This window comes from Simochromis diagramma, unplaced genomic scaffold (genome assembly GCF_900408965.1).
Source record: "Simochromis diagramma unplaced genomic scaffold, fSimDia1.1 OVJJ01000430.1, whole genome shotgun sequence".
Lineage (NCBI taxonomy): Eukaryota > Metazoa > Chordata > Actinopteri > Cichliformes > Cichlidae > Simochromis > Simochromis diagramma.
The window spans coordinates 1,327,733-1,353,119 of record NW_024387258.1 but is presented as its reverse complement, the minus strand read 5'-3'; the positions used below and the strand labels follow the sequence as shown (position 1 = coordinate 1,353,119).

The 25,387-nt window shown below is 41.8% G+C and overlaps 3 protein-coding genes across 8 annotated transcripts in view; 1 reads left to right on the top strand and 2 right to left on the bottom strand.

Moving 5' to 3' along the window:
• The first annotated feature begins 7,130 nt into the window (after positions 1-7,130).
• On the top strand, positions 7,131-22,866 carry tipin (timeless interacting protein). 3 transcript variants are annotated; one of them, XM_040002160.1, is made up of 10 exons: positions 7,131-7,180; positions 7,908-8,141; positions 8,217-8,325; positions 14,381-14,528; positions 15,017-15,107; positions 16,461-16,536; positions 16,846-16,968; positions 17,055-17,118; positions 17,950-18,162; positions 21,982-22,866. In XM_040002160.1, the coding sequence occupies exons 2-10, from the start codon at positions 7,942-7,944 to the stop codon at positions 22,224-22,226; spliced, it is 1,269 nt and encodes a 422-aa protein (XP_039858094.1). In that variant the 5' UTR covers positions 7,131-7,180; positions 7,908-7,941; the 3' UTR covers positions 22,227-22,866. The 3 variants fall into 3 exon arrangements, with proteins under 3 accessions (XP_039858094.1, XP_039858096.1, XP_039858095.1); XM_040002162.1 differs by lacking the exons at positions 7,131-7,180; positions 7,908-8,141; positions 8,217-8,325 and adding an exon at positions 13,002-13,127; XM_040002161.1 differs by lacking the exons at positions 7,131-7,180; positions 7,908-8,141; positions 8,217-8,325 and adding an exon at positions 13,182-13,492.
• LOC120715274 (protein starmaker-like) lies at positions 8,987-11,817 on the bottom strand. Of its 3 annotated transcripts, none has more exons than XM_040002165.1 (3): positions 11,445-11,817; positions 10,410-10,454; positions 8,987-10,317 (listed from the first exon to the last, which is right to left on the bottom strand). In XM_040002165.1, exons 2-3 carry the CDS (start codon positions 10,447-10,449, stop codon positions 9,479-9,481), a joined length of 879 nt encoding a protein of 292 aa, XP_039858099.1. In that variant the 5' UTR covers positions 10,450-10,454; positions 11,445-11,817; the 3' UTR covers positions 8,987-9,478. The 3 variants fall into 3 exon arrangements, with proteins under 3 accessions (XP_039858099.1, XP_039858100.1, XP_039858098.1); XM_040002166.1 differs by lacking the exon at positions 11,445-11,817 and adding an exon at positions 10,555-10,804; XM_040002164.1 differs by lacking the exon at positions 11,445-11,817 and adding an exon at positions 10,577-10,804.
• Positions 22,731-25,387, bottom strand: part of dis3l (DIS3 like exosome 3'-5' exoribonuclease) — a 34,407-nt gene continuing 31,750 nt past the window's right edge. For both annotated transcript variants that reach the window (XM_040002158.1, XM_040002159.1), the window contains one exon: positions 22,731-24,059. In XM_040002158.1, the coding sequence (XP_039858092.1) occupies positions 23,742-24,059 (318 nt within the window). In that variant the 3' untranslated portion in view covers positions 22,731-23,741. The remainder of the gene's footprint in view (positions 24,060-25,387) is intronic.

Below are 25,387 nucleotides of genomic sequence, written 5' to 3'. Positions count from 1 at the left end.
CTGAGACTTCCGTGTGCTTTGTTTGGCCTGGTGTGATGGCGGGAGGGGGCGTGGGCCGTGACATGACGCTCCTCCGCCCTATAGTAGACAGAGCGTGAGGGAGTGTAAGTGGGGTGATTAAAGTGGTTGGGTGGGATTTTGTTGTATGCAAGAAAGAAAGAAGTAGGTAGGTTTCCATGTGTAATTAGTGTGTAAGAATATTGCAGAAGAAGCTTAATGTGTAGTTTGGAAAAACAATGAGAAAAAAAGCTGGCTGAAGAAGAAAAGATAAATGTCCTTTTTTTTAAGCATTTTCTCGGCCGGCCGTTTGGCGTATGACATGTGGCGGAGGGCTCTGGTGCAGAGCGCCGCCAGTTTGAACCCTTCACGAACTCAGTGCCACGGCTCTCGCTTGGGGGGCGGGGAGACGTGCACTCGCATTTTCCTTTTTGCTTTTTCCTGCTCTCGCCAACTCCTCCGCCCGCTCTACATCTCTCTTATTACCTTTTATTACCCGAAGAAAATCACAATCACGCTTACACTCATGCCTTTGCCTTTCACCACTTCAAAACTGCGCCCTCTTCAATATTACCTTCATAAGCTCTCTTTGCTTTTCGCCTTCCTCACTACACTAAGTACCATTTTTTAACGCTGTGTACTCACTCTATGTCTCTTACATCATATTATTCCTCTCTCCTACAGCCTGCCTTACAATTACATAAGCCTGATTAAGTTTGCAAACTCAACTAGCCAATCACCTCATTCAACCACTTCTAATCACTTTTACCAAAGCCAATAGCCACTTGCCTTACTGACCACTTGGCAACACTGCTTCAAGCTAGTGACAATGGCAGGCGGCGGGGATAGGCTTTAAATAGCAGAAGCTGCAGGCGCTTACTCCTGACGCCCCAAACTTTATTAGTTGTGCGTTGCCATGTAAATAGTTTGCGTTTCATGTGTATGTACTTGCTAAGTACATGTGAACAGTAACCATGGTAACCACGGACTCTGAGCGGCTGGATCGACGCAGGTCAGACAACAATTTTACATGTATGATCTTAAAACAGGACACAGCCACTATACGTGCTGGCCTCATATCAAATGTGAACGCAGACTGAGTCTATGTTTGACGTTTGCTTTATATCTAATCTTCCTCTCAAACGTTTAAACAGCAGCGAGTCTGCAGCTGAGGGAACACAAACTCAAACTGTCCCAACAGGTTTGCTCGTTTCTTGGATTCATTTGGTGATTTATTAAATGTGTAACTGTTATTCTAATCTGCTGCTGAGTCTCTTACGCTGATGAAAATGCAGATAACACAGATCACACCTGTTCAACCAATCACTTTCATTCCACTTTGATCTGGACAAACTGACGGTTCATCTCTGCTACAGTGTTGTTAGACTGCTATATGTTTGTGTTCTTTATGCTGTAGATTTTCACGTCTCTGGAATAGTTGGCAGTAATACGGATGATTTTCTGTAAAATCATACTGATATGAGCCGTGACATATTCGTAGATGACCGTTAGATTAGTCAGCTGGGAAACTCTGGGTTAACTCATGGAGCTGAGGATATAGTGGATATGGAATGCTGACCTCGCTCCATGGTGTACAGGGCCGTTTACCCTCATGATTAATATTCGCAATAAAAATATTAGCCGAACATCATGAAGTCTGTATGTGTTTCATAGTGTCGAACAACCTTTGTACAGTTAAAGCCAGCAGTTACTACATGACAGAAACACCAACGTTATCTCTTTTATGCGTTTATACACAGGTCACGCTGATTACTGAACAAAAACCCAAAGATCAGCTGTTAAACGAATTTATTTGCTCTCTCTCCTCCTTAAACATGTTTTTAATGTTAGTTATAATTCAGAATTATACTGAAACACGTAGGACACATAAGAACATCAGGAAATAAAACCCCGATAAATATAACCTCAGTAAAATGAAGTCAGTGTCAGCGGGGGTTATTACAGCTGTGTACCAGGCCTGCGCTTTGTCGGTGGTAATAACAGCTCGATTGCTTGCGAGGCGAGCGGGTCTATCCCACGCTTTGCCGTGAGACTGGGCAGACATCTCCGAAATCATCGAAGCACTTTTGCAAAGAGGCTGTATCTTGACAAACCGACCAGACACATGAAGATTAAACCGCTACATGCTCGCCTAAAAAAATATTAAAACGTATTTGGTGACACACAAACAGGGTTTTTCAAAGTTCAGTTCTGTTAGCTTCCACATGCCGGTTGTTGTGTGCTAGAAACGATGGCCACCAGGCCAAGGCAATGGTTTTGACTCGATCAGCGTTAACCCCGCCCCCTGAGCCAGGCGCCAGGACTGCCAAAATGAAATAAATAAATATATCATTAAATAATTAATGAAATGTGTCAATAATTAATTAATTACATGTGTCATACCTATTTATTTAATTAATTAATTCCAATTTGAATTAGTTATTGCCACATTTAATTAATTATTTAATGGTGTATTTAATTAATTCATTATGGCAGTCCTGGCGTTCCATAACCAGGAGCCGTGACTGAGAATGTCCACCTAATGCTGTTTCACTTTGCCATGCAAAGTACTTTGACACTCTGGAGAAGGCCTTTCCTCTGTGTCATTGTTGTTGCCATTTGCATGTGAGAGCTTAGATTGTGGGGAAGATTAAAGATGAACAAAGGGTGGTGGGAGAACAGTGAAGTGAGGATACACAGTGTGAAACTCCTTTAATCCTTGTGCAGCCCTGGGCCTGGACCAAAAGAAAAAAAAAAGAAAACGCTCAGGGAGTGGGGTCACGCAGGCCCCCACCCCGCGGTGCAGCTGGGTGGGGTTCAAACTATGCCTCATATTGTCAAAACAGCAAACAGAAATCCACCCAGTCTCACCCAACATCGTATTCATCCATTCACTTCTGCTTCTCCTTTTCAGGGTGGCGGCGGGTGCTGGAGCCTATCCCAGCCGTCATAGGGCGAGGGGTACACCCTGGACAGGTGGCCAGTCTGTTGCAGGGCTAACACATAGAGACAGACAACCATTCGCACTCACACCTATGGGCAATTTAGATTTTTCTAATTAACCTAAAAAATCTTGCATTAACATTTGCAAATTTGCATTAAATTATTAGCAGCAAATGACTTCTACCCTTTTAATTCCCGTGGAAACAGTAAGAGTATAGATTTTCACATACTGCTTCTGCATTGTGACTCAACCTTTGCTAAATAAACTTAGATGTTGTGCAATATGTGATAATCTCAGGTTGTATTTACTAATTTTACAACCACATCACTGATACTAACTCCTGAGCTGACCGTATGTTAACATGCGCCACAAATAAGGGTCATATTTGGATTTAAAACAGTCACCGAGAAGCTTCCACTGAATGCTGCTTTCCCCTGCACGACACTGAAATCATTAACACATACTAACCCTCCATACCCTGTAGGAAACTCACTTCCTTGGAATAACATTTCAACAGGGAAAGAGTTGAGAGCAAATGTCCTTCTCTTGAACCTTCTGTCAGTCAGACAAGTGTAGCTTGGGCTTTTGTTTGCACAGGACAGGATTAACAATGGCGACATAAACGAGCTAAGGAAGCATAGAAACTGCAGAAAGGGCGTATGGCTCCTGTGTCAGTGAATCCAAACTACCTCTATGTTTGAACAAATCCAGTTACACAGCTCAAGAAAATATTACTCTAACGGAAGGAAAAAGCAGCATGTGTCTCAGTAGTACTGAAAAGCTATTATATCAAAACGTAAAGGGAAAACAGTTTGATGACCTGTATAGTGAACTGAAACAAAACGAAGCCTATCATTAGGAATACTGACTTTTTACAGCTTCAGTTCTTTTTTCACTCAGTAGGTGGCAGCAAACTACAAACAATGGTTGCATTTTACACTCATCCGTTTTCATTAGAGGCAGAAGCCAGAAGCACATCCAGGTTTAGGTCTACTGCTTGGTGCTACACAGAAACAGGCTGAACAGACTGAAACTCACATGAATTTGTTTACCCGGGGAGGGTGCCCGAGGGCGAGCGTCTGGTGGCTGGGCCTTAGTCCATGGGGCCCGGCCGGGCACAGCCCGAAGAGGAGACATGGGCCCATCCTCCCGCAGGCCCACCACCCACAGGAGGCGCCATAGGGGTCGGGTGCATTGTGTGCCGGGTGGCGGCCAGGAGCGGAGGCCCTGGCGGACCGACCCCCGGCTGCCAAAACTGGCAATAGGGACAATGTTGGATCAGTGTTTCAATATTTATATCTTTTATTAGATGTTCATGTGGTTTGGTTATTTGGCTTTTGGTTGAAAGTACACTGAGAGGACTTTTTGTTTGTGATCTTAATAGTATTTTTTTCATATTAATGTAATTTTTCATCTAACTGAATACAATCTATTTGTGTATGATTGTCAGTCCAAAGAGGGAGAGAGGAAAGAGGGAACGTGAGGAGAAAGTACAAGGTCAGGAAGAACCAGGTAAGCAAACAGACAGGGAGCAGTGACAGGCACAACACAAACTGTTAAACTGACAAAGAGAAAAAACCTGATTTTACTCACAATCTGGAAGTTGTGTCCTCCCTGTATTAAAGCTGCTGTACAGAATCTGCAAAACAAACTGGGTTGAAACATTTTGACCCTCTTTAACAACATCCCAACATAACATTATCATTGATCGGGGAGATTAAAATTAATGATATATTTTTATGTGGTTCAGCCACAACTCTACTGAAACCTCAGCCAGTAATAGGTCGGCCAACCTTTGGACCGTCCAGTTGTCTGTATGACTGCTGCAGTACGTGCATCACATTTGCTCACTATCAGAAAGAGCCAAACAGCCCTGGTGGAGTGAGGAGCTGTAAAGAGAAGCAGATGCTCTGTTTCTACAAATGTTTTAAGCTTGTTTCAAAGATTCTGTACAGCAGCTTTAAATGTTTTCCAAAAGCACACACACACTTATCAGTGTTTCTCACACTTGTTACAGTGTGGACCACCTGATAAAAAGGTCAAGCTCCCCCAAGCACCACTATGAAAGCATGAAAGTCATAAATCTTACAACACAAAATTAGTATCTGCAGTAAAGATTTTTTCATACATTGTATACATTCTTCCACAGGCAAAGTTGCCTCCATTTTTATAGTTTTTTATTAATATTTTGTAATAATTTATTTGTAATAATTTATTCTGTTTGGGAGTGTTTTTTATGTATCTGTATTATATTATACACACACATTAAAAGTGAACCTCTGTCCAAAAAATGCACTCAGTTTACTTTTTACTCACTATGAGCATCATTCATTATTAATAAACCAGTAATTAAGGTTAGCATATGTATTTTTATTCCAATCCATTCTTCTTTAGCAGCATTTAAATAACCTTTATCAGATTTGATGGTTTTGTTACACACTTTTCAAAAAAGTGTTTTGCTTTTCTTTCACGAATGTGGGATTAAATTGTTAAAATGTACAAAACAGTGATGTCATGTTTTGAGACGAGGACCCAGGCACAGAGAGACTTGATGAATTTAAGAATCTTATGATTTAATAAAGAAATTTGCAGACTTGCACAGAGATGGTAAAATTATGATGACTGATAATGGAGATGAATACAGCAGACGATGAGGACAGGGAGGAACAGGGGTTTAAATGCACCGAGGAGACAGACAGAGAGAACTCGGGACGACTGGAGACATGTAGGGATGCAGGGACTGACAGAGACAGGGAAGACGTCTCATCGTGATGAGTAAAGTTGATCTTGCCTGGTTGAGCAGCTCTCTGGGTGCTCAGCACCCCCAAAGCTCTGATCCTAGAATCGCCCCTGCTACCATGCAGCCCAACATACTACACAAATACACGGCAACGCCTTGAAGTCATTCTTTTGTTGCCAAAGAACTGATGAGAAAGATGTTTGATGAGCTTAATCTATGTGTGAGGCAGTAGTTTGTGTAGGAGTCATATGAGTTGCTTCTTTTTTGATTAAGTGGGTTGGTTTAAATGCACTCACTGTATTGGTACACGAGTGTGGGGCGTGACTCATGGGTGTGTTAGGTGATAAATGTGGTTGCACTCACCTGTTCACGGCACCTGATGTTAATGAGCAGAAAGGTAGGGTGAGCATGAGGCGAAACCTTCTGTTGACTGCAGCTTGAGCGCAGCTTGAATCATTTTGATGCATTTTTTGACTGTAACTTGATGGTTTATGTATACTTCTGCACTAAGTTATGCAATAGGCCAATGTTGAAATTTGGCATAGTAAATGGTGCAGTTATTTGTGCAGTCTGTGCATTTGTTTAATGGTTTGAGCCCGTGTGCCGATTTGTATAGTGGACAGTATGGCTGGGCCATATTATACCGTTTACGGTAATACCGGTATAATGTTAGGCAACGATAGGAAAATGAAATATCGCGATAGAATATGAGTAAAACGCGCATGCGCAGTGCCTTTGTTTTCATACGCACATGGCCGATTGTTGAGTGAAACAGAAGTGGTTTGTAAAAATGGTGCAACTTCAGTGATGTGGAACTGGTTTGGTGTTTGTCCGTCAGATACACAACAAAGCACATTTTTTTGCAGAACATGCAAGCGGCCGTCGTTATTGTCGTATTTGTCGGACTAAGATGCTCTTGAAGCTGGGAGTAATCTGGGTCCTAAACTCTGTATGCTTCAGGTCAAACGAACACTGCAGCATCACTGAGAGTTAAAAACTGTCTAAATTCTTTCATCTTTAATAAAACGACCAGCATTGCTGCTTTACCAGGTGTAACTATGAAGTTTAACTTTCAGGCATCCATGAAAACAAAATTTATTACATTTAACGGAGTTAGAAGTTAGCAGGAAGCTAGCGGAAGTTAGCTCGCTAGTTTCGCTAGTTACCTAAGCATGATATAGCATGTTCTGACTGAGAGATTTCTGGAAAAATTCAAACGTACAGCTCTGCTATCACTTCCAACATAAATGAAGACAGGAAACTAAACAGCAGTGACTAGCTGGTATATAATGATGTGCTACGTGATCGCTAGCGACACAGCTATGTTAGCATAACATAAACAGTGAAGCTGGAGGACGAACACTAACACTTTTCCACTTATAAAAGTTAACGTTAAGGTTCCTCATGGTTAGAGACAAATGCAATCACATGGCAGAATGCTGTAAACGGACCAAACTTCAGTCAGGAGAACAACTGAGATAATCCATCCACAATACCAGGTTAGTCATTAATATACTGCAACAACATGGGAATAGAGCAGCTGCCAGAGAATTCAACATTAATGAATCAATGGTACAGAAGTGGAGGAAGCAAGAAGAATGAGTTTAATAAAGTTTGATTTATCTGACTGCTTTGTTTCGCTTAATGTGCGTTATAATCCCGTGCACCTTATGGTCTGAAAAATGCGTACTGCACACTGCAGTTTAATGTTGCAAAGCACCTCTTTTTAACTTCAGTGGATATTATACATGGTTATGCTCAGGATATGTCAGCCCATTTCTACTGGAAATGCCTTTTGGTTAAACTTTCAGCAAGGAATTTGCATTTGCACTGTTACATCTTGCATCACATAGTGCACAACTTCAGGTTTGTATTTCTATATGATGAACTCTGCATTACTACGTGATAAGAACAAGTAATCTGATGTCCTGTAATGATTATGACGCTATAATTTGAGATACAATAAAAGAGTAAAGTTTTTGTACAAAGTATCGGATCAGTATCGTCGATACCACCCTGAATTTTACTTGGTATCGGATCGGAAAGGAAATCAGTGGTATCACACATCACTAGTGATCAAACGTCAGGCCAAGCTGGAACTGATTCCTGTCTTCTGTAACTTCTACAACACTGTCCAATAGAGACACATGAATGAAATGCAGCGTCATTAAAAACACTGATCTTTATTTAAAAATGTAATATATTTACATCTGAATAAACTTTTAGGCATTACGCTGATGGACGGATGGATGGACCATGAATGCTTCCTCATCCTTCTTGTCATGCACCATGGAAGTGTCTGAGGGGCTTTTCCACTTGGAATCGGGATACTGTGTCCACACTTCAGAGGAGGAGTTTCCAGCATCTCACCTTGGCCTCATCTGCAAACAATCAGCAGGAGGGCTTCTTAAACCAGCGCTGCCTGCTACTCCTCGCCAGTTTGTTCTGCCATCTCCAGTGGTAACTAGGCTTCCCCTCTGCTCCAGTTCTGGCGTGCTCCTTCCCTGTGTTTAACCTTGTTTTCCCTGTGTTTAGGTCTCCTCTGCCAACATACTCATCCTACCCTCAAACTCCCTTACCCGTCCAGCAACTTCTTCTCCCTCTGTTGCAGAATTCCCGTTGGATTGTTCCCATCAGGAGCCAGGTGTTCAGTCCCTCGATAGCTTTTCCTCTGCTTCCTGCTCTCTGCTGACACTCCTAGCTCGAGCCACGTTCTCCATTCCCTCTCTTTAAACAAAGTCTCATAAATAGTTTAACCATGTGCATTGAATCTGCATTTGGGTCTAAGCTTTCTATGGAGGGAAGAAATCATCACAGTGACATCTATTCAATTTTTAATTCAATTTTAATAATAATAATAATAATGATGCATTTATAGCGCTTTTCGGGACCCCTCAAAGCGCTTTACAATTTTATTTATAGAGCGCCAAATGACAGCAACAGTCACCTCAAGGCGCTTTATATTGTAAGGTATACTTACAAAGAAATCCCCAACAATCATATGACCCCCTATGAGCAAGCACTTTGGCGACAGTGGGAAGGAAAAACTCCCTTTTAACAGGAAGAAACCTCCGGCAGAACCAGGCTCAGGGAGGGGCGGCCATCTGCTGCGACCGGTTGGGGAGGGGCAAGGAAAAGAGGATAAAGACATGCTGTGGAAGAGAACCAGAGGTTAATAACAAGTACCATTCAGTGCAGAGAGGTCTATTAAACATAGTGGGTGAAGAAGAAACACCCAGTGCATCATGGGAATCCCCCGGCAGCCTAATGCTGGGCATACACTGTGCGATTTTTGGCCCATTTCGAGCCGATTTTTCAGTCGTGCGACCGTTTTGGGGGTCGTCCCGAGTTTGGCCTTGATCGTGTGTCGTGCATCGTCTACATAACGAGGGTAACGGGGTAACGAGAAGCGATTAAAACCTCACGACCAGCTCCCGATCATCAATCGGGAGCTGGTCGTAAGAAATCGTAAGAAAATCAAACCTGCTTGAAATCCTGTGGGTCGTCCTGAGGGTGTCACCGCAGCGTCTCACACCGCGCACGCGCAAACGCAGAAATGAGAGCGAAGAGACGGAATAGAACGGCGGTGCGGCGTGTGATCGGGACACAAGCGATGGAGGCACAAACTTCTAACCCCTGCGAGTCAATCGTACAGTTTGAGCAGGAGCTGAATAACACGACTGAAAGAAATCGCAGCACAGTGTATGCCCAGCTTATTGCAGCATGGAGGATTCAGGGTCACCTGAGTAGGCCATCAGCCTACTAAAAGGATACTGAAGAAACCCGTCGAAATAGGCTTAGTCTTCATCACTGCTGCTGCTGGACTCATTTGAACACCTCCGAAATTTGCACGCCGGCAAGTATTCCTCTTCTTCCTCAAAGTCCTCTCGGGAACGCTTCCTCGAGCCTCCAGCTTCGTGGTTGTCAAGCTCTTCGTGCGCATCTTCAAAAAGTCCATCACTGCTGCTCTCAGAGTGGTCGCACACAGTTGAGCTGGTCCCCGAATCAGAGTGTGCAAGCCTGGATTTTTTGCTATTACGCTCTTCTTCGTCAACATCTTCCTCTCTGGACCTTTTTGTGGATCCACCAGGCTGCGGTTCTTCTTCTGTTACCTGCTGATTGATGTCCTCATCGGCAATATTACCAACATGAGGACAGCCCTCGCTATCAGTGTCAGAAGCAGAGAAGAAGTCAGAGTCATCATCGCTCCATCTGATTCTTTTGTTTGGTTCCACATCTTCTTCATCCAGCTCTCTAGACCTCCTCCTGGAAACACCTGGCTGAGGGTCCTCTTCTGGGATGTACTGGTGAACATCCACACGGTCTTCAAATGCCTCCTCATTTTCAATGCCAACAACGACCACAGCATTATGATCCTGGTGCTGTTCATTGTTGTCAGCATTGGCATTATTGTCCCTCACATTAATATTTTGAGCGTTGACATTGTTGTCATCGTCATCGTCATCGCTACCGTAAAAGTCATCATATTGTCCCAGTGCTGAAGCTATTAGCTCATGCAGAAACCAACGAATATCACGGAGAGCGAGATACAGACAGCTCACGAAGCCTCCATTAACTGGTTCATTAGCAGGTTGCTGATCTCCATTTGCAACCCTTTGTGGGTTAACCTGTTGGCCTGCAAGATCATTAAATCTTTTAATTAACATCCATAACTATCTGCTGAAAATCTGTTTTTCATCAATTTCAAGACTGAGCACATGTGCTTACCGTTTTGGTTATTTTGTGGTCCGTCTCCACTTGCACTCATTTTGACTACAAGGAACACAAAACAACAATGATCAGTAAACCTCAGCTAAGAATGTTCAGAGAATTTGCTTTTTCTGTGATGACTTCAGGCTGCGTCCGAACGTACACGGCTATGTTTGAAAACGCACGTTTTCCTTTTTCGTTTAAAAGAAATCCAGTCCACATGTGCAGTTTTGAAAAAACATCTCCTTCCACATGTAAACGCTAAAAACAAACTGAAACGCTGTCAAGAACACGCCAAATCTTACAGCATACATAAATGTCATTTTTTAAAATTCCATTTATTCCAAACCGACGTCAGGATTTGGGTTGGGAGAGCGTCTGTGTTGAATGTAGAAGCCACGTCTGATGCCTCTGTGTTTCTAAATGGAGGCACAGTAACTGTGTGTGTATGTAAGTGTGCAAAAACTGCAGATACTAAGATGAACAGACACAGTATGTTGTCTACATCGGCCATTGTAGAAACTGATCTCATGTAAACACTAACGTGGCCACAGCGTCAACAGCGGCGCACACTTTTGACATTGCCTGAGTAAATGTCCGTTTTCCTCGTCCACACCTGAACACAAAAATGTCGTTTTTAAAAATCTCACCTTTCAGTGACTCAATCTGCTGTTTAGGTGTGGAAGAAAGGCCCAAATGCAGAGACAAAGCTGCGCTTTCAGAAATGTGGACGCAGCCTCAGGTTCTCAGAAATTCTAATAGTTTGTTTGAGAACAAAAGTCTTCTCTATTTTCCTAAATGAACAAAATAATCTCAGAAATAATCGTGTTAAAAAGAGCTTCTGTCACTCTAACATATGATTAAGAACATTTTCTCATTTATGTACATTTGTTTTCCTGAATAATAGATCCACATCATCCTCTCTATGATGGAAAATATAGTCTAGTCTTGCACAATGTAAAGTACATAAATACTGTCCTGGCAGGCAGGAAAATCAGCCTTTATATATTTAAGTAAATGCTCTTAAGTTTATAAAGTGAAATTTGAGCTTACTTTAGTTCTTGGTAAATTGCAGAGCAGTTAATCCTCAGGGAAACGTCGAAATGTCACTAAATAGTGGTCTGCTTTCATACGGTTGCAGTGTCTCTTCAGTTTTGTGTTCATATGCTGATGTTTTCATTCAAAACATGCTTAAATGCTGTGATGTCACTTTAGCAGCAAAGACTGTGGAATGTGCAGAGATTCTTTTCACATCAAGTTGTTTGCTCAGAGTTTGATATCTTTTAAATGGAGACAAAACAAAACAGACAGAAGTGAATCTAAAAGACTAAAGCAGTCAATGTGTTATTATTTTTATTTATTCTAATAGTTCCTGTAAAGTTCTACTCTAAGAGATTCATCTCGGCCTTCATGCAGGATTAAAGCTCAATAACACACAAAATATAAAACATTTCTTTATGGTTGTTAGGCAAAGTTATCAAACATATATCCACTAATATGCTCTCATTCTTGCTCTGCTCCCTAATTTTTCCCTGGAGGCATCGCTATGGCAACAAAACAACAAGCTGTTTCCAGAGCTTAATATTTAACATGTCTTTGTTATAAACTTTATTTGTACAAATCTGTGATGTTGATGTGCACAACGTGGGATTTAGACCTCGGAGGGTTAATCAACAAATCACGAAAAATTAGCTTTAAATTTGTGTTCATGACGGTGCAGATTTCTGACATTTTGTGTACTTTAAGCATTTAACAATTTGATTGTGTTCTAATAAAAACTGTGTGAAACTCAAGTTAGACCTGTGTTTGTAAATGAACCGCCCCATGTTGTGTAGCTTTCTGGATTTTATACTTATTGGGCTACATATTAATTTACTATACAGGCTATACAGTAGATACAATCTAAACTCACATGTTTTATGTAAGTAAATAGTTTAATCATGTGGGCCACAGACAGTAATCCAGTTATGGACTATACTGATATGAGAAACGTGCACACTTACTGCATTTGAATCATTTTAACCATATGTAACCAGCTGCATGTCATGGTCCCGGGACTTCTACCTGGTTTTTGGTGTCTTGTATTGTTGTTGTTTGATGTCAGTTTTAGGGTCCCTCGGTTGTTCTGTTAAGATGTTGCTTATTTGATTTCCCCTCGTGACTTTACCCCCTGTGTGTCCCCTCTGTGTATCTGCCAGTCCCCATGCCTCGTTTCTCCTCCTTGTGTTTTATTCCATGTTTTCCCCAGCCCGCTATGTCTGTGACCTCCATATTACTTTGTGCAGCTACGTATCATAAAGGTGCCTGTTATCCTGCTGCGACGTGTCTGTGGACTTGCTTTCCACGGATTTTTCCTCTCTTGATTTGGCCTCACCTGTGGTTCTCAGCATCCTTTCATAGCAGGTGTCCTGCCCTTGGTCCAAGGTGCGCCCCTGCAGTGTTGAAACTGTGTTTTCCCACGATGTTTGCAACCCGTCCTACTCTGTAGTAGAATCAGCGACATTTGACCGTCCTGTTGCTCCCGTTGAATTTTATATAGCATATTTAAAATGTAAAACTTAAAATTGTCCGTAACCTTTCCATTTGGTGGCGCTAATGCACCATGTTGCTGTTTGCTGAGCGCTAATAACAACCACGAGGAAGGAGGCGTTCATTCGTTCCTGTGGAGGGAAAAAGGCGCATCTCAGCGGCTGACGCTGAAAGTTGTCGTGTTTCTCTGTCGACTGCTCATAACAGGTATGACAATAAAGTTTCCTTTCATTTTAAACAGAGCTGCTGTGTCATGTACTTATCCCACGTTAGAGCTCCTTCATCTGGCAGCAGTTAGCTTACATTATTCATAGCTTACCCAAAGTCTCTCAGTTTGGTTCTGTCTAAACTAGCCGCTAACATCATGGTGTCCTGCTGCTGCGGCTCTGCAGAGCCGAGCGGGAGCTCCCCGGGTTTGGGTCCGATCAGCAGCCTGTTTAGTTTGCCACCTTCCTGTGGCTGCGATGTGACGTGTCCGCTTCACGGACGATCCCACTAAGGGCCCAGACGAAGAGATACCTGCCCGATATCCGTGCTCTCTGTTTATTAATAAAAGCCAAACTTCATTAATGGTAAGTGACAGAGATCTGATGAGTTCTTGCTGGTTTGTATCCACAGGAGGATGCAAGCAGCTGCTTCTGTTTGTAGTCACCGTGCACCAGTGTTGTGTTTAATTGTGTCAGTGTTCATTTTTCTGGTAAACTTGTTTAGCAGCCCACTGGAGACGTCTACCCTGGTCTTTGAACTTTAATACTGCACAGAAAATCGTCTCCTTCCAAAAACAAAGGGTAGCATTAGAATTTGTGTGAACAGCAAAACAATGTAGAAGATTTCCTTTTGTGTCCGTGTTGTGTCACATCAGTTTGGCTCAAAAGAGTTTACTTTATTGCTATGTTTGGTTTTTGCTATTTTGTTACTATATTTGTATTGTGCAGCACTTCGGTCTACCAGGTGTGTTTTTAAAGTGCTATATAAATGATGATGACGATGATGTTTACTGAACAGCTGAAAGACTTTAAAACAAACCTGTTACTTTAATGATATTTCTGAGGTACTACAGAGTCCAAAAACGTATCGCAGTAATAATTCATCCAAATTGTAACTTTTAAATGTCATTATCAGCCCAAAGGTTCACAACCAGTTCATCCCTGATAGAATGTAAATATATACAGATCTATAACTGTGAAACAAACATAATGGACCATTAATGTATCATAATAGTACATTTCTGAATTTGGGGTATAATTCCAGGTGGGATGAGTGTCTGTACAGCTCCTCCTGTTGATGTAAAAAAAAAAGTAAATGCCAGTTTTTTAGGTTTTCATGTTGATGTTGTAACACAGTAAAGAATTACTCTTACAGAAATAAATGTCATTTTTTCAAATTGCAGTTAAATTCATGTAACTTAATGCTGATGCTGTTGACGACTGGGGCTCACACGTCTTTTACTTTGTCTCCAGGACCGACTCACCATGGTTGACCCACAGGAAAATAGCCCGCATGACGTTCCTGACTATGACGGCATAGAGGATGAAGCTTTCCCCCCACTCCCACCACCACACTCCCCAGGCCGGGGAGGCCAGGAGGAAGGAGACCCTTTTGCAGATGGTAGATGCTGCTGTGCTCTTACAGGATTACTATGAGGTCTTTAAGATGTGATGTGATGATTCAGAACTTTGTATGTGAGGAGAAAGATTTTAAATTCATGGTTTAATGAAGAATCACATAGAAAAATAAGATTCAGGAAAAAAGGCCAATGTGGGAGAAATACAACCTCTCATGGTCTCATAGTCCTTCCACAAAGCTGTTTGGATCAGCTTGATAATAATGAATTTGTTAGTTCAGCCTAGAATTAACAAATGCATGAGCTGGTTTTTCAGCATCACTCTGAGACTGGATGTTTCTAACAATAACAACACATGTTTTTGTTTGCGTGAGCAAATGAAACCTATCAGATAGATACTGTTCAAACCAGCACATTTCTTCTGTAACCTCCAGTCTATAATTTGTCTGGATTTAAAGATAAGCTTGAAGTTATCACGCTGCCTACAGAATGAGTTAGAAACACATCCTGTTGTCATGTGTTTTCAATGCAGGAGATGAAGGTGAGGTATCACAGCTGGCTGATGTCCCTGCTGCTAAAAGGAGAGGCGTGAAGAGACCCCAACCCAAGCTGGACTCCCACAGGTAGCAAAGACATTTTATATCACGACAGAGGGTTGAAATGCATTAAAATGCACATTTAAATAGGAATTTGATGTCATCTTGTGTGAGCTGGGACACAAGGAGGCCAAAATCATTGATTGACGTGTGCAGACTATCAGTGTTGCAGCCAGGTTGAACACGAGTCTGTGGCTGCACTGGTTTTTATCACCGTTTGAATAATAATCGTGCACAGAGGCTCAGAGACACACTGACACACAGAGTTGTTGCAAATGTTTGAAAACTTAAGTTTGTGGAAAGAACTTTGCACAAAAAAAGTGATGTGATATTATCTGAGTGGCGACACCTGTCGTTTCGCAGAGTACTGCAGCGTCTTCTTACGCTTTGCGGCGCTTTAGCGGCGCTTTAGCGGCGGGTACAAATGACTGCATCTGTGTGATGATGGTGCAGCTTCACTCTGCCAGTCATTTAAAGAAGAAAGACTCTAATACCATTGTTGTTTTCATCATTTGGATGGGCAAAATTCCCAGACTGAAAATTGTCAGAGCGTTGGAGACATCCCTGGATGTGTGTGAGAAAGATAAATGTCCTGGTTATGCCACACATGGAAAGCAGAGCTGGTGCTGCTGGATTACAGGCCCCAGTCCAAGAAGCAACGGGTTTTCTTCAGACTCAGATTATCTTTGCTGGACCTCCCATCACATGTCAGCGTGCCCTGAGTATAGCATGATGAAACTGTCTTTAGTGTGTTTAGTATTAGTTGTTTCCAGTCTCTGTACACCTATAGTGTGAACCTGGTTAGTATTGCCAACAATAAGTCAGGCTTGTTCCCAGTGGTCTCCTCTGTTACTGTTCTGTTCACAATGTTCCTGGACAGAACTAAGTTATACCAAATCAAGGGATGTTAAATAAGCTTTTAAGTAAGAACATCGATTATACTTAGGATAAAACTTTCAAGCTGTATTAAAGAAAAACATAGATTTTCATTTTATAAAATATTCAAATTTTTATATATATATATATATATATATATATATATATTTTATTTTTTCTTTAGATGGAGAAATTTGGCTATTTCTCATTAAACTGCCTTATGTACAAACAGGTGGGAAAAGAAAGGTTGTGGGCGCCCTGAAAACCAAACACCCTACCCCCCCAACAAGCTACTGCCTTCTGAACATGGTACATCTAAAGGCATTGACATTTCCATTCAGAGGGTCTGTCTGTGTTGGCTGTGACAGGCTGGCGACCTGGCTGCTGGGATAGGCTTCAGCCATCCACGATCCTGAATTGGATAAGCCAAATATGCCTGGGTGTGCTGCTAACCCTGCTTGTAATCCATTAATGGTTTAACTTAGTCTTAATATTTTTTCCCAGGCTGATATCAGATCGAGGGCTTCCAGCTCTGGGCACTCTCTTTGACAATATCCAGTTCAAAGGCAAAGGACACGAGGTAGGATATGATAACATCTGTCCCACCAACTACCAGATGTGAATGAACATTGGTTTTTGAGCTAAATCTGTTTGGCCTGTCAGCTTTTAAATAGATGTCCTAAATTTGGTTTGAGACTAAAAGGTCAAAAGTTGCCCTTTCTGTCGTGGTCAAAAATGAGTGAGGGGAACCAAAGGTTGGTTTACCAAATTAAGATGTCTTTTGTTCCAATGACTGGAAGTCATTTTTTTAGTGGGAAGAAGAAACGTCCTATCACACACAGCCCTCTTTCATATCACTACTCGCTGTTTTTGATGTTGGCCCCATTAGGCTGCAGACCTGCGGCTGCTGATGCAGAGGATGGAGAACTGGGCCCACAGGTTGTACCCCAAATTGCAATTTGAAGATTTTATTGACAAAGTGGAAAGGCTCGGCAGCAAAAAGGAAGTGCAGGTGAGAGGAAGCAGTAGAATATTTCCTGCAAGCGTGTGGGATTCCTAATGTTCAGAATTTGTAATTTTTTACTCATTCTTCTATAGACATGTCTTAAACGAATACGACTGGACATGCCCCTGACACATGAAGATTTTACAAGTACAGATGGTAAGAAGAAAAATCATTACTGATGGGGATACGGTGGATTAGGGCTGTGCGATATGACCAAAACCTCATCTCCCGATATAAGAATTCTATCGTCCGATAACGATATAAATCACAAACATTTAACATTTTCTGTAAATTCTGTGAATCTCGTGCAGCTCGACTTGCGTGAAGTGTTTCCAGCTGGGCGTCATGTAGCTGGAGTCGAGTGTTGTAACCGATGCATGAAACGATACATTTTTAGACATCAGTTGTAACGGCGCCGTTTTCTTTGTGAGCATTTATTACACGGCGTGCTGCGGGGAAAAGCCTGCTCTAACGTTTGAGTCTAAGGTTTATTTTTTAGCACCTGGCGTCTTTTTTACTTCTCATCCGTAAACAGTCTGCATACTCGTTCACGTGATTCAGTTTATTTTGAAAAGCCTCAACAGGATCTTGAGCTTTATTCTGAAAGGTTTATGTGGAAAATAAACAAGCAGACACGCGATGGTTTTACCGTCGTTCTTGCTAACGACAACGCATAAAAACAGGCGCTTGTCCGTCTGTAGTGTGGTTATATTAAATATAAGAGAAAGAGAGAACTTTAAGGAATGAATATAAACACTACAGTGACATCAGAACCATGAAGAAATATTACCGTAAACAGTTTATTTTGCGACACCACGAAACAAACGATAGCGTAAAATGAAACGATAGACGTTTTTATATCGTCAAACCGTATATATCGTTGTATCGAACAGCCCTACGGTGGATTCACACCTGCAGGTGCACATAGGAAATACTTGCCATATTCCACAGGACTTAATTATCAGCATTGCTTGAAATTGTGTTCAGGTGCTGGTGACGAAGAGGTACAACGTGAACTGGAAACATTTGGGGATCCTGATCTGTTCAGCAGAGAGAGCTTTGTTAATGCTCCCCAAGGGCAGATTGCCGAAGCCCTCGCTCCCCCACCTACTCCCTCTCTGACCGAAGAGCAGCAGAAACGCATTGAGCTGAACAGACAGCGGGCCCTGGAAAAGAGGCTCGCACGTCAGCAGCAAATTGGTAAGAATGGCAAAAATGCATCATACAGGTGGGACACAATATAACAGAAATAATGAATGATTCTGCTACAAAACATCCAGCGAAGGTTCATAAAGATCATCTAGCTTCATTGGTGTATTAACTTTATATGAAAATACAAAAAGCAAAACATTGAATGTACAGCATATTGCCAAAAGTGTTTGCTCATCTGCCCCCACACTCATATGAACTCGAGTGACATCCCATTCACGACGTCCGCCTGTGCAGCTATAACAGCTTCAACTCTTCTGGGAGTGTTTATGGGAGTTTATGACCATTTGTAAGGTCAGACACTGATGTTGAAGGCCTGGCTCCAAGTCTCTGCTCTCATTCATCCCAGTGGTGTTCTGGTCAGGACTCCCATGCCAGAGTTCATGTCTTTGTGGACCTTGCTTTGTGCACTGGTGCCCAGTCATGCTGGAACGGGAAGAAGCCATCCCCAAACTGTTCCCTTAAAGTCGGGAGCCAAAATGTCTTTGTATGCTGAAGCATTAAGAGTTCCTTTCACTGGAACGAAGAGGCTGAGCCCAACTTCTGAAAAACAACCCCGCACCGAAATCCCCCTGCCACCAAACCTGGAGCTCTGTTGTCCTGGCAACTGCTGAGTTCAGACTTGTCTATCGGCTTTCCAGATTGGGAACTGTGATCCGTCGCTCCATAGACTGCATCTCTCCTGTTCTAGAGTCCAGTGGCGGCGTGCTTCACACCGCTGTGTCCCATGCTTTGCGTTGCACTCTGTGATGTAATTCTTGGACTACAGCTGCTCGGCCGTGGATGGATTCCACGAAGCTCTCTGTGCACTGTTCTTTAGCTAATCTGGAGACCACGTGAAGTTTGGAGCGATTGACTCCACAGAAAATTAGCAACCTCCGTGCGCCTCAGTATCCACTGACCCCCACTCTGGGATTTTACGTGATCCACCACTTGATGGCTGAGTTGCTGTCGTTCCCAAACACTTCCACTTAGTAGCAGCAGTCTGCGTGCCTAGGTGCCTGATTCTATACAGCTGTGGAAGTTACTGGATCACCTGAATTCAATGATTTGGATGCTGAGTGGTGAGTGAATACTCCTTACAATATAGTGAAGTGGGTATAGTGTATATATCCACCAGAAACCCTGAAGGTCGAGTGACGAGTTCCCGTGTTGCACAGTTCGTCCAAACCACCAGAGATTCGTCACATTAGTGAGGAGTTTGGTAATAAAAGGCAAAGCATGTAGAAAACATTGATTTCTTTACTGCCTGTCTGATGTCAGCTTCAATTAGGCGTAGTATTTTTGTTTTTGCCTTACACTTGTGATCCAAACTGTTTTTACTTCCTCTTTAGTTAAAGCGGAGCCAGCTGTCTGCGATCTGTTGTCTACAAATCTTTAACAGTGACATTAAATCGTTCTTCAGGGTCCTCATTTACCGCAGAAATGATGTAATGTGATTTAAATGAGACCCATAGAAAAGAAAATGACCTGCTGATCGGTCTCTATTATGAGCCTTCAAAAATGTGTTTACAGTTTATAACACTAGATGGTGATATGAGACCGTTTCCATTGTATTACCCGAGCATGATTTACTCATCGACTTTAAACTTTCAGAGTTTAGTTATTAGTCCTCCTTAAGAGGAGCCAATCCACCCATTCTCCCCCCCCCCCCCCCCCTCCCCCCTTTTTTTCTGTCCAGTATAGAAACTAAACAGCTGACATTGTTCGGGTAGTGTAGCTTCCAGAGATCTGAAGATAACGTGAACTCTGGAGGGCAGTCAAAAGCTTAATGTTTTATAATGCAACATACTGTTATTTACATACATATTATTTTAATAAGCAGTTTCAGGGTTCGTGCTGTTTTAATGAGCGTTTGATGGAAAACGACACTGAAGGAATTTGTACTCTTGAGTCACATGCCAGTAAATAATTTCGAGTATGTGTACATAACACAGGCTAATGTTTAAAACTATGATTATTATTTTGCTAGCTATCAAACTTGCTGGAGAAATGATTGAAATGCACTGAGTGTGATAGAGTATGGCAGTGCTAGCACAGCAGTTAGTTATGGCATGGTGATTTATGCAGTGTGCTTTAAACTTGGCTAACATTACTTAGCAGTAGCAGTAATATTAGTTACTTCACTCAAGTGAAAGCTTTAATCGTTAGTCCGACACTTAACTAGCCAACTTAAGACTTAAAGAAAAACTGGTAAAAAGAGGGACTGATCCATGTGGGCACAAAGAAGCCATTTCTTGTGCTGCTGAAGTTCCCTGGCTTTCATTCGAAAAGTGTTTATCCTGAGCACTGACACATTAAACCATTTAAAAATTATAAATGGCTTTAAGCTCACATTGATGCCTGTGGGGCTCTATCAGCCACTGAGACAACAGACACATGTATATGTGTTTTTTGTATGAATGAATGTTTCATACTTTAAGGCTCCCTGTTTATTTAAGGGAGATGAACAATACATTATTATTTGACATGATTCTATGACAGGTGATGGACTGAATAAATAGATTTTAGGTCGATGTTTGTGCGCTCTTAAAGTCTTATATGTTGAATTGAACTGAGTGTGTCATCTGTTCAAAGCCTCCCCGTCAGGGCTGTTCTCCATGCCTGTCTTACTGTACATGGTGTTATTAGCACAAACACTTTAAAGCTGATCATTTAGGACTGTAACAATAATCCAGACAGCAATGTAGTCAAACATCTCACAGTTAGTTTTATTGGGAATGAACTTTGACCTGTTAGGCCCCCAGGGCTTTTCTGAGCTTCCTGCTCGAAAATGAAGAGGCCAAAATAAATGGAGTATTTCTCTGCAATTACAAACTCTGTGTAAACAGTCTTGGTATCAAAATAAAGCTAACGCTTGTGAGCTGTCATCAGAGGGGTAAATATTACTGCAGATGTTACTATGTCAAAGTTACTGGGACCCAAACATAGAAAAAAATGATTATTTCCCTCACCTAATTTTTAAAAGTATTTTATAGCTTATATGCTATAAAATATACTTTGGGTCACATTTAACTCCAGAAAATCATAAATCAAAATATGGCTATTACCTGTCCACAGATTCATGGTGACGTAACTGCTCTTTAAACTGTTTGGTGTTTGTAGAAATGGTTTACAGCTGAGATTCAGAGGCTTCTGTGGACACTACTCATGTCTGCACTTATATTTCTGACCTCGTGTTATAACCGATTAAATGTGATCTCCTCCCTTTTCCCCCATTTTTGGTGGTGTGGGTGCTAAACTAGTTAAAGTAACAAACATCTGTCCTGTTGTTGTGTCACGTAGGAAAGAAGCATCAATATCTGATGAGCAGACTTATTCATTTGTGCAGATTTCTTGTTTTGTGTGGTTGTTTTTTCCAAGTGGAGATGAGCATCTCTAACAAGTTGATTTGTTCACATTTGCACATCTGCATTTTTGAGAGAAATTAGTTGAGTTTGTGCACTATATGCATATAAGACAACCATTTCCTTTTTCAGCATTTTTGTGTGGTGCATTTTTCTCTGTTTTAACGAAAGAGGAACAAAGAACATTTAAGTCAACCTAAGACGATTTGTTTTAATTTTTACATGGTCTTACTGAGGTGATGCAAAGTGGAACATGCATTCTGGTTTTGGTAATGTGCTGGAAAAGCTTGATAATGGACCTTGAATGTGCTTACATTTGACCCTGAACAATGAGTTTGAACCCTGCAGTTTACAGTTTCATTTTTCACTATCTCAGCTTTGCCTGTCTTTTATAAATCGTAGTAGACTGAGTGTGTCTGTGTTGACTGAAACCATCACTGTTTCTAATTCTCAACCCTTTCAGGCCCTTCAGACTCTCAGACTGCTGACATGTTAGGAGACAAACCTCCAGCTGCATCCTCACCAAATGTCATCAACGGTTCTACCGATGGAGATGAAACCGTAGAAGATCCTGACCTCGAGCCTTCCAACAACACCTCCACGCAACAAACCAGCCCGCTTCCCCCCAAAGACTCTGAGCCCGCTGAGGCTGAGACCGGCCTCAGCCCTGAGCAACAACTCAGCAACGACTGTGTAGGAGGGGATTAAAGTTCACGTGCAGCAGTTTCTGCTGAAAAGCTTTGGCAGTGAGCAGATTTAAAGGTTTCCCAATTCTCGTGCCTGCTCATTAGAGTAATGTTGTGCATTTCTGGTGGTTTATATCTTGAGCACATGTTCCTACTGTGACGTCAGCTTTGGATTAGCAAAGACATTTAAATTTATAATCAATGGAAATAAATGTTTTTATTTTTAAAAGTCCAAATCCTAAACGTATTTACCATGTGTTGGTATTTAATGTTACAGAAAAATATTTGAACAACTGATCCACAGTTCCAGCTCTGATGCATCTTCTTTCTCCAGTTTCACTATTGGCAGAATTTTGGTGGCAAACATGTTTCTATATAAGGGCTCTATGTATGTAACCCAGTGTGTAGTATGTGAGCTGTCAACTGACCATCACCCTCTTCCAAGCATTAAGTGCTCGTTCAATTATGAACAGTTCTTAAGCTACTGCAGGGACATGAAACAACACGATGAAGTGGCTCCATCTGAGCTAATGAAAACACCATTTTTAATTACAGGCCACTGCACACATATTGAAATTATGTACAGTTCATATTTCTGTTGGTAGTTCTAGAAAACAATCTTAAAATCCACAAACCAAAAAACAGTTCTGATTATTTACCAGTTCAAACAATAAAAATGTCCTTAAAATGTTAGTGTTGGTGTCTTCTATACAAACTATAAGATTTATACATCCTAGTTTTATACATCACTTCCAATACAACCAACCTCAGGTGTGTTCATTACATGTTTATTTTAAAGTCTCTAATGATGAGTGACATGGTCACATGACTGTGGCCCTCTGCACAAAGTACTTGAAGTTTTATCAGTCCGGTGACCTGTCCAGGGCGTAGCCTGTCTCTCACCCTATGACAGCTGGGACAGATTCCAGGACGTGCAGAAGAAAATGGACAATACTCATGCTGGGTTTTGTATGAAGTGGTCACAGGTAGTACAATATGTGTGAACTCACCAAAAATGGTTCTATAACACAAGACATTTAATTTACACAAGACATTGATCCCACTAGTGAGACATTGAGATCACTGCTGCTGAGAGAAAAGCCATTTGTTACCAGACTTCTTTAACCTGCTGTAGTTGACTAGTTGCCTGCAGGATTGAACCACATTTGCAGTTAGTACTAGGTCTTGTCAAAGTAACTGCTGACACTTCACTGGCATTAACACGTTCCCTATCCTCCTTACAACTAAGTTTAACTTGATGTGATTTTAAAAACTAACTTTTACAAAACGTATCCACTGATTCGGTTTGACTCTGGTTTCTAAAAAGATTGCGGGACATGTTTTTACTTAATATTGTGTTTGCTTTCCTGTGACTTCACGCACTCGTGTGGTTTGTCCACACACAATCTGGAGCTACAAGAATGACCTGGATTACTCAGCACGAGTGATCTTCAATGATCACTGTTCTGTTAGCGCACAGCGTGCAGTTCTCACAAGTGACTGCTTGACTTGGAGCTAAAGCTGGGCTACAGCGTTTCTATGCTGTTGTTGCCGGGAGGCGTGAAGCCCTTTCCAGATCCATCAGAGCCAACTCTCTGATTTCTTCCAGAATAGAGTACAGACTGGGAGTTTTGCTCTGACGAAACTCTCTTTCATCTTTGGAGAGTTTGGGGCGCCGGGCTGTCTTCTCCTGAGCCAGCGCCTCTTCATTCTGACGCACCACCTCTTTGACCAGCTGACTGCGGCCCTGAGGGCTGGGCTGCTGGGACTTGGCACTGTGGTGAGGCTTGTTGCTGATGACCTCGAGGTTTAGACGGTCAGCGTGGCAAGTTGAAGAGTGGACAGAAATACGAACCTGAAGAGAGCAGAGAACGTAAGTCACAGTATTCCTCAGTTCTATCAATACACAGTAATGGCACCTACTGAAAATAGTCTAATGGAATGCTATGCAAAGACAGGCCCACAAAAGGTTTGTGACGTAATATATAACAGCAGTCCTCTCAGCACTGTGCGCAGCGTCACAGCTAAGTAGACAGTGGTGTAGAGTGGAGACGTTTCCGACTGTGCCACAATTTTGTTCATAAATAGGATAAATTGGATACGTATGTGTAACAAACATTGGATACGTATGTGTAACAAACATTGGATACGTATGTGTAACAAACATTGGATACGTTTGTTACATTGGATACGTATGTGTAACAAACATTGGATACGTTTGTTACATTGGATACGTATGTGTAACAAACATTGGATACGTTTGTTACATTGGATACGTATGCTACACATACGTATCCAATGTAACAAACGTTCATCCATCCGTACACGAACTTTCTTTACTGTGCTTTCTAACATTCACACGACGTGGAGACTGGAGCAGAGGGGGAGAAAAACATTCATTAACACTGTGACCTCGGTCAAGTGTCACAGTGAGGTTGTTGTTTTGTTGATTTGTTTTTTGAATATCATCATCATCTCTTTGTTTGATATGATCATAGCTTGACAGCAGTCAATGCTGTGGTGGACAAGTTGTGTTTGGGCTAATGTTTCTTTCTATCTTGTTTTGGCCACATGTGTCATCCATCATCATCCATCAGTAAGCTATGTTGTTAGCATTGCCTTTGCCCTTTGACATTTATGATCCCAGGATAAATCCATGAAAGAAAGAAAAGATGTTGATAACAGTGGAAGCAGCAGTACTCTGTCACCTTTTCATGTCTTAAAGCCAAAGATGTGAGAATAACACACCGTTACTTCAGTTTCTTTTTGTTAGCTAACCTTAGGGTAATGTTTCCTGCTCTTTTTGCTTAAATCACATGCACTCATTCCTCACAATCATCGTGTGTAACATGCCTGAACTTAATATAACTTGACACCAGTGATGGGCAGCAACGCATAATTAGATTACTTTTTTCAAGTAACGAGTAAAGTAAGGGATTACTATTGCAAAAAAGGTAATTGGATTACTGTTACTGTCCCGTAAACACGCTGCTCTACTGTGTTACTAAACCGTGAGTTTGTTTGCAAGAGTGTCTCATGACAATGACATAAGTGCATGCGACGTTTGTGGTAACAAACGTGTGCAGATCAACAATGGATCATTTATCGAGTGCGAGAGAGAGAGTGCGACCGTGCAGCGTTTAAAGGCGTTTATGAGAAAACAATAGACAATTACCGCCCACT

What these genes read in the sequence shown, in the direction of transcription:
- tipin (XM_040002160.1), top strand. Translation starts at nt 7,942, where the DNA reads ATGCTTCCTCATCCTTCTTGTCATGCACCATGGAAGTGTCTGAGGGGC. An exon ending in AGGAGACCCTTTTGCAGATG is followed by an intron (nt 14,529 to 15,016) that starts GTAGATGCTGCT and finishes TTTTCAATGCAG; the next exon opens with GAGATGAAGGTGAGGTATCA. An exon ending in CGCACGTCAGCAGCAAATTG is followed by an intron (nt 18,163 to 21,981) that starts GTAAGAATGGCA and finishes CAACCCTTTCAG; the next exon opens with GCCCTTCAGACTCTCAGACT.
- LOC120715274 (XM_040002164.1), bottom strand. Translation starts at nt 10,613, where the DNA reads ATGTGGACTGGATTTCTTTTAAACGAAAAAGGAAAAC. An exon ending in TTTAAACGAAAAAGGAAAAC is followed by an intron (nt 10,455 to 10,576) that starts GTGCGTTTTCAA and finishes TGTTCCTTGTAG; the next exon opens with TCAAAATGAGTGCAAGTGGA. An exon ending in ACCACAAAATAACCAAAACG is followed by an intron (nt 10,318 to 10,409) that starts GTAAGCACATGT and finishes ATGATCTTGCAG; the next exon opens with GCCAACAGGTTAACCCACAA.